Source organism: Polyodon spathula, chromosome 4 (genome assembly GCF_017654505.1).
Source record: "Polyodon spathula isolate WHYD16114869_AA chromosome 4, ASM1765450v1, whole genome shotgun sequence".
In the NCBI taxonomy this organism is placed as follows: domain Eukaryota; kingdom Metazoa; phylum Chordata; class Actinopteri; order Acipenseriformes; family Polyodontidae; genus Polyodon; species Polyodon spathula.
In genome coordinates this window covers 34,758,603-34,767,071 of record NC_054537.1, presented here as the reverse complement: position 1 = coordinate 34,767,071, position 8,469 = coordinate 34,758,603, and the positions used below count along the sequence as shown (strand labels likewise).

Genomic DNA, 8,469 nt, shown 5'->3' with positions numbered 1-8,469 from the left:
ACAACTTCCAGAGTACAGTATGACATGGCTCAAAGCAGCTGATGTTTTCGGGAATGTAATAACAAAAGGCTTAGGTGTTTTTTTTGTTTGTTTGTTTTTTTTGAAAAGGAAAAGCTGTTTCTTATTGTAATACTACATTCCAGTAATTTATTTAGATATGTTTAATACAAGTTAGTTTATTAATAAAAGAATACACTCAGTTCCATATGCGATCAAACTGCATCATGTTTCTCTGATCAGAAAGGCTTTATGACTACACATAAACAGTTGGCTTAAGAGTATTGTTACAATTCCTAGACCTGTCGAATGCCCTGTAGTGAGTTATATTTAGGATGTGAGAATAGGTAAAGTGTTTACATTATTATATGTGTAACGCTCATTGCTTTATTTTTTATTGTATATAAATTTATCATCAGTTGATCTTATTGTGCATCATACTGGTAGCTGATGAGGACCATCGTATGTATATTTACACCCATAGAAGTTATATATAATATTGTATTGTTTTTTTCTATACCTAAATAATGTTTCCTGAACACCTTTTTTCTTCATCAACCACAGCTTAAAAACCAGTTTCATGAAGTGGAAACCCGACTATGACAGTGCAGCTTCAGAGTATGCAAAAGCAGGTCAGAAAACCTGAAATACTGATTTTATTTAAAAAAACAAAAAAGTTAAATGTATAGTATACCATATGAAAATCATGATAAAGCTGCAACATTACAGTGCAAATTTTACAGTGGTAAACTTTTATAAGACAGTAGGTTCTCTTCTTTCTTCTAAGTGTTGTCTAGATTTGGGAAAAACATATAAATATATGGAAAAGGAGTACTACAGAACATTTGAACAAATCTTGTGTGAGACCTGTTATATTAATAAAACAGATCACTTTTCACATTTCCATTTTACTGCATGTCTATAAATCATTCAGTCTGCTATGACACTCCTCTTAGATTATGCTACCGGGTGGTGACAGTTAAAGATATGTCTGAAGTTGTTCTGACTGAACAAAGAAACGTAACAAGCTGTCGAATGTTTTTTGTTAAATGGGTATTTTTTATTTTTTTTGTCTTTTAAACAGCTGTTGCTTTTAAAAATGCAAAACAATTAGATCAAGCAAAAGAAGCCTACCTGAATGAAGCCCAGGCACATACAGATAACAGAGCGTATCCTTTACATACAAATTCCAAAACACTTTTAGTTGTATTAAACTTCATTGACTATTATTCTGTATATTGTATCATATTTTTTTTTTGCTGTTTTCCGTAACATTTTTTTCCCCAGTCTTTTCCATGCTGCAAAGTAAGTATTGCATTGTTTGTTTTTTTTTTAATTACTGTATATTGTATGAAAGGTAAATCCCCTTTTAACTCATATTTGTACTTTTTTTCAGAGCAATTGAACAAGCAGGCATGATGTTAAAGGTTGGTGCTTTTGAATTAATGCTTGAAATGGGTTGGGGGGGGGTCGGCCAGGGTGTCCTCAGCTCACTGCGCACCAGCGACCCCTGTAGTCTGGTCAGGCGCCTGCAGGCTTGCCTGTAAGCTGCCCAGAGCTGCGTTGTCCTCCGACGCTGTAGCTCTGAGGTGGCTGCATGGTGGGTCTGCAGTGTGAAAAGAAGCGATTGGCTGACGACACACGCTTCAGAGGACAGCGTGTGTTTGCCTTCGTCGCTCCCGAGTCAGCGCAGGAGTGGTAGCGGTGAACTGAGCCTAAAAATAATTGGATATTCTAAATTGGGAGAAAATGCAACAAAATAATTGGCGAGTACTACGTTTAAAAAGAGGAAGCGAGACTGGGGATAGTTGACCTCATTGCACTTCATGGGATCAGACAGACACTTCCCAGGCTGGGCCCTTGCCTCCAGGCTTCAGTGGCTTGGTAAAATCCAATGAATCACAAGTGTTGAAATTATTTAGCAAAACATACATTTTGCATTGCTAACTATGTACTCTAAACCAAGATCAAGCTGCGTAATCTGTTCCTTGCAGGAGATGCAACGAATGCCTGAAGCAATTCAGTATATTGAGAAAGCAAGCATGATGTATGTGGAGAATGGTACACCAGACACTGCAGCAATGGCATTGGATCGGGCTGGCAAGTAAGTCCAACTGTAATTGTGTGACATACAGTTTTCAGTTCTTACTGTGTTTGGAAATAGTTCAACGTTTTCATGGTTTTATTAGGTATTTGCTTTACAAAATCTAACCAGAGGTCATAACTTAGCAATGTTAGCAGCTTGGAATAATATCTGGCACACAGCTTGAACACTTACTGAGGGGTGTAAGTAACAACTTTGCAATAGTAAAATGCATACAGGTTGTTGATTTTGTACTAGATGCATCAAGTATTCATCAGAGATTGTTCATTGGAAACTACCCTTTACCAAGTATTTTTCTATTTCAGATTGATAGAGCCTATAAACCTGGAAAAGGCAGTGGAACTTTATCAACAGGCTGCGTCCGTGTTCGAAGTGAGTTTACCAATACGTTTAACACACTTCCTCACAAGCTTGCTAATTCATGGTTAACCTACAGCTTTAAACTTCTGCCAAACAAAACAGGAGAAATGTGTGTGTGTGTGTAGGGTCAGAAGTTCCCAGTCTGTCCCGGTTTACATTCTTTGTGAAAAATAAAGCTGTAAAGAGTTTGTCCGTCATTATTTAAGACAGTTTCAGAACTGATCTGTTGTATTTTTTAGAATGAAGATCGTTTACGGCAGGCGGTGGAACTATTGGGAAAAGCCTCCCGACTACTGGTCAGGGCTCGCAGGTAGAGCTTCCTTAAGAATTTCTGTCTAAAACTTCTTAGTTTTTTTTTTTTTTTTGGAGGTGTCTGTATACTGTAATATAAAAAGTTATTTATTTCCATGAATGTATTTCCTGGTAACTGTTAACCTTTCTTATGTTTACAGATTTGATGAAGCCGCTGCATCCATACAGAAAGAGAAGAACATATATAAAGACATCGAAAATTATCCTACATGCTTTAAGGTAAAATAAAATCAAAACTGCTGTGGATTATAACAATAACTTGACAATGTTTAAATTACCTGTAACGCTTTTAACACTAGTGGCTGGTTTTTCAGACTCTGATTAGCACTAATCCTGGACTACTTAATGTTATCTTAAGTAACACGGTCCAAGACTAATGTTCTGTGAAACCCGGTGTAAGAGGCTAATTCAGTTAAATCTTTGTTGGACAAGAAAAAAAAATTCAGAGCAAATGAGTAGTATGTTGGATTTGATCAACACATCATGAACAACAAATAAAAATTGATCCATTTGTTCATTTCCTTGCTAAACGTTAATGAATTGGGTCCTTAGTAAACTACCTGCATAAATAATTGTATTATTGATAACAAAATGCTCAAAAAGTTTCATTGTCGAATACTGAAAGCCAAAAATATTTGATTGAAGAGATTCAAATATAGGACTGCTGTTTTGCAATAAAAAAACATGGATTTTTTTTTTTAACAAAAGAGAAAAACACCTTTTTTAAAGTTACAAAACTAGAAATAAACAACACAAGGATACCTGACAGCCTGTTTGTTACATTCCTCAGATCTTTTTTTAAATAGCATGTGATGCCTGCTTGATTTTTATTACCCATTGTATTTTCCTTTCGTAGAAAACAATTGCACAAGTGCTTGTTCACCTTCACAGAAATGACTTTGTTGCTGCAGACAGATGTGTCAGAGAAAGCTACAGGTAAGTGCTTATTGTACTCTGCAGCAAATTCATATTTCTGGAGACATGGGTAAAGGGAAGGCATTCGTCCAGTTATAAAACCTTTGATGTGCTATGTAGGGTGTCACCTTATTTGCATGGTTTGAACACCTGGTTGGCTGTACTTTTTAAGGCTAGTATATCTTGTGTGGAAGTGTAGGGGGAGTTAATATGTAGTCCTGGAGGGTAATGGGACTACATCCCCCAGAATGCCATGGGGTTGCTAGTAAGCCAGAAGTGGAATTGCCTAGCACTAATTTAGTGAGCAACACCTGCCTCTAGTTCAGTGGTTCCCAACCTGTGGTCCGTGAGTAAACTCCAGGTGGTACGCAAACAACTCCCAAATTACTGTTACACAGTTCTAGCAAAAACCCATTTCTAAACAATCGCATGTTGTGCTACTACTAAACAACAGAACAAGCTTTAACCACGTGATATATAATTATAAGATATGTATGTAGTCTGCATGTTCCCCCTTTATTTTCTTTTATTATGGGTGTGTTTATAAATTTTATATATATATATATATATATATATATATATATATATATATATATATATATATATATATATATATATATATATATATATGTTCAGCTGTAAATGAAGCTCCACCTATATATTTTCTATTAAATATTGTTACCTTTCCTTTAAAGTATCCCAGGGTTCAACAGCAGTGAAGACTGTGGAGCGATGGAGAAGCTTTTAGAAGGCTATGATCAGCAAGATGAGGACCAAGTATATTCCGTGTGTAACTCTCCTCTAATCAAGTACATGGACAATGATGTAAGTTTGGGAATTGCAAAGCTGCTGTCAAGTTGCAGTAGAAGGTTTAAATTTTTTTAGGGGTAGTGGGGGTGGGGTGTTTTCTCAACAGTCTAGCCATAGATTTTGATTTTGCTGATTGTTAAAAAAAAAAAAAATAATTCTAAGGGCTTGAGATAGCCTGGTCCAGAACAAGTTAAAGTGCGTACTGTTATATGAAATGATTCAGCTTGTCAGTTTGTCCATAACCAACGTTCTCTTCCAAGCAGTTACAGTAGAACCTATCATGTCCGATCCTGAAAGATACGGTGCCATCTATTAACCAGTGTACTTCTGGCTTATTTCATTTACACATGCTGCTACCAACTGAGCGGTACAGATGGAAACTGATCAGTGCACATTTTATTATGGGTCTACAACAGTAAACTCAGCTCTTAGCAGGACAGAATGGATTCAGTTGCAGATACAAAAAAAAAAGACGAATCTGGGAATCCAGTTTCACATTTGATGTGCTTGTCGCTTCACGTAAAACAAACTGCCCAGTTTAAGCATGTTCAATAAAAAAGAACATAAGAAATCAAGGGATTAATGTAATTCCTGTATGGTTAAAAAGCTGAAACAAGATTTTGTTTTTGTGATCAGTTTGTGTTTGTCTGTGCTGTTTTGTTATTGTTCCTGTTTTTTTTTTTTTTTTTTTTTTTTAAATGCCATTTCTGTCTCAGGTTAACAAGCATTTACAGTGCAAAAAAGCATGAGAAAGTACGATAAAAACTGTTTATGGATGCTGTTTTGTAAATGGCCAAATACACCCACCCCTCATTATATCGCCCCTCGCTATGCTGCGGATTCAGATATATCGCGGTCCTGGAGTTGGCTTCTAATTTTTACTGTCTAACTGCGTGTGCCTTAGCTGCAGTATACATAGACACTTAAAATTACTGTTTTTTTTTTAATTTCATATGCACATCACAAATATACAGAACAATTAAAAACAAAGAATTAATATCGTGCTGTTATTATGTACACATGCATTGCACAATAACACAAAGCAAATTAAATATCTACTTGCTGAAGCGATTTATATTTTAGCCAACAAGGTTTTCATTTGTGGCAGCAATGCACTAGCAAAAGCCACAAAGCAGTGACGTCAGCTCCCTAGCAACAAGCCTCCTATGTTGTTGTTGGGACTGGATTATTTCAATGCAGCAGGTTTGTGCATTTGGGAAAGGAGAGGAAGACTCATGAAATTAATTGTAGGCTGATGCTGAAAAGCAATTACCTTCCGCTGTACGAATTAAAACGGTGTGCTGCTTTTTGTACGAAAAATGAGAAAAAGCAGGTTGTGTAGGGGATTTATACTGGATCCAGACGTACCCGATAAAACGAGGGGAGTGGTTGTACAGTATTTATATGTTAGCCTATTTGTTTTTCTATAGGCCTCTCTCTGTATCGTGGTCCTTGATATATAGTAGATTTATATTGGACCCCAACACCCACAATATATCGAGTGGGTAGTGTATTAGTGTTTTCTTGTTGTAATAATTTTCACCTGTTTGTGTAGTATACATGCAGTCATCACTCCAGTGAAGTATTGATACAGTTTTTAAATATATATTTTTTGATTTTTTTCTTGTTTATAAATTAAGAGGACAAGGGACTGTAAACTGTATCAGCCTAGTACTAGTGTGAGGAGACTCCATGAAAGCAGTAGCTAACTAGACTACACTATTAAGGCAGGACTAAATGGTTGTGGAAAATATATTGTTGGCCTTTTTCTCCAGGTGGAAAAATAAGGAAAGGGAAGTTTTTAATGTAAGGCCAAGTTTTTGTACAGTACAAAGTAACATTACAATTAGAATGTAAGTGCAGTTAATGTATACCTCATATGTTTGCATTAAAGTATGTACAGTTTATTGAAATAACTCATGACTTCAAGGTAATGTTACATTTTACTCCCCCCAAAATACATTTTACTCCCATAGTGTCTAGATTACTCAATGACACAAAACCTTATCTGGAACGCTGCATGCAGTACTGTACTTTGGTGTTTTAGATACACTGATGTACCGGACATTATTAATTTGTTAAGCAACTACAGTGTAGTATGATGACTATTTCTGAGATGTAATATTTTCAGGGGTCCAATGGACCCCTGGAACCAATTAAATCGAGCATGACAGGTTCTACTGCACAATTGCATTAAAAAGTGAGGTCTTGTCACACACGGATTGTAACCAAACCTCAACCTATGTTCTTGCAGTATGCCAAATTGGCTCTGAGTTTAAGGGTCCCAGGAGGGGGTACCAAGAAGAAATCTCCTGAAACTCCCAAGAACGGAGATGGAGGCTCAAGGGTGGAGCAGGAAGATGATGAGTACTCTGGGGGACTCTGCTAATCCTGGACATGCTGTAATCTTTCCGATACTACCTTACATTAATTAAGACATTTGTAGACCAGCAACAGTGCCAGGTATTGACAGAACCTTGAGAATGCCTTTTAAAGTTAATTGCAGGGGTGCAACAGATATACACTGCTACACATTGAAATATTGTATTTTAGAACATATTTAAGCCTTTTTGCTGTTCTGAGAAAGCATGAGCAGATATTATATTACAGCAAACAGTGCTTGCGCATTATGGTTGAATAAAGGCATGTACACACCCTTATTAAACAAATATATTGTGTATCACTTTTCTTTTGAAGTGTGATAGCAAGGCCACGTCTGAAAAGAGTGCTTAAAACCATAATATTACAAGTACATACAGCACTTGGTTGAGGCCTATTTAAAGCATTTTACTGTTGAATTCCACTTTGCGCCAGAAAGCTCTTGCTGTGAAAACAGCTTAATTACAGCATTCCTTCGAATTTAAGACTCCCTCGAATTTTAAGATGCAGCCCAAATTTGCCTCCCTCAAAAAAAATAAAAAAAAATAATTAATAATAATATTAATAATAACAATAATAATAATAATAAAGATGCATTTACAAAGAACTGGTTTAAAAACTTAAATTTGAAGGATTACAGTAATTAGCCCATGGATCTCCAACTAGTTGGAAATAACCATGGAACTTGTGTTTCCTGGTAGCACTTGTACACTTGATATTTGTTATATCTCTGCCGAGAACATATCATTCAAGTTTCTGCAATGCAGAGCCAAAAAAAAAAAATAAGAAACTGATTAGTGGCCAGCCATCAGTATTAAGTACATTTTCCTCCTAAATGAATTAATTTGATGTTTTGGAAATGTGGTAACATATAAACTTTCATAAGATACCCAATAATAAGTGTTTTTTGGTTTATGTGCCAAACCGGGTAACAGGGTCAAATTGGGTACAGGTACGTGCATCACAGCGAGTTATTAAAATAGCCCCCAAAAGTCACCATGCTAGTAGAGGTGTTTTTTATTTTTTTTGTTTGTTATATGAAGCACTTCATGGGTCTATGCAATGCATATATTAAGTGATTTTTGTAATTGATTGCATTTGTAGACGCTAAAGAATTACTTTCCAAAAACAAGGGCACAAAGGTCATTGCAATTGTGATTGTGCATATGTACACCATTAGGTGCTTCGTTAATGCTCAAGGAAGCAGGCAGGATCTTCCCTGCACCTCCAACTGGGCTGGGAGGTGCAGACTACCATTGAGACCTATTTAATCAGGTTTGGCAGATGGCTCAAAACCAGTTTAGTTTAAACACATTTCAGTTGACTGTTAGCAATTCTAAATTACTGTCATGTAGCCAAGTGGTGAGAGAAACAGTGTAAATTGTATGTGTACAGTGTCTGTAATTACCCTGGTATTTATTGTTTTAAAACGTTGGTTTATTTTCGTAGCTTGCATTTCCAAACCCTAAAAAAAAAAAAAAAACCTACTGGAGGCTCCAGATGTTTCTTACCTAAGTTAATAGAATGTCAAATGTGTAAACCAGCCATTGTACAGTAGTTATTAGTATGTGTTAATATTCAATACAGAATGC

General features: G+C 36.1%; 1 protein-coding gene across 2 annotated transcripts in view; it reads left to right on the top strand.

Moving 5' to 3' along the window:
• The window catches only part of LOC121314462 (gamma-soluble NSF attachment protein-like), a 7,784-nt gene extending 615 nt beyond the window's left edge, over nucleotides 1–7,169 (top strand). The window contains exons 1-12 of one of the 2 annotated variants that reach the window (XM_041247763.1): nucleotides 160–344; nucleotides 562–629; nucleotides 1,082–1,166; nucleotides 1,285–1,302; nucleotides 1,394–1,424; nucleotides 1,992–2,101; nucleotides 2,407–2,473; nucleotides 2,701–2,771; nucleotides 2,914–2,992; nucleotides 3,630–3,709; nucleotides 4,384–4,513; nucleotides 6,753–7,169. In XM_041247763.1, the coding sequence (XP_041103697.1) occupies nucleotides 307–344; nucleotides 562–629; nucleotides 1,082–1,166; nucleotides 1,285–1,302; nucleotides 1,394–1,424; nucleotides 1,992–2,101; nucleotides 2,407–2,473; nucleotides 2,701–2,771; nucleotides 2,914–2,992; nucleotides 3,630–3,709; nucleotides 4,384–4,513; nucleotides 6,753–6,887 (912 nt within the window). In that variant the 5' untranslated portion in view covers nucleotides 160–306 and the 3' untranslated portion in view covers nucleotides 6,888–7,169. Of the gene's footprint in view, nucleotides 1–159; nucleotides 345–561; nucleotides 630–1,081; nucleotides 1,167–1,284; nucleotides 1,303–1,393; nucleotides 1,425–1,991; nucleotides 2,102–2,406; nucleotides 2,474–2,700; nucleotides 2,772–2,913; nucleotides 2,993–3,629; nucleotides 3,710–4,383; nucleotides 4,514–6,752 lie in introns of those variants that run through there. The other variant, XM_041247762.1, reaches the window with a different exon arrangement.
• Nucleotides 7,170–8,469: the final 1,300 nt, after the last annotated feature.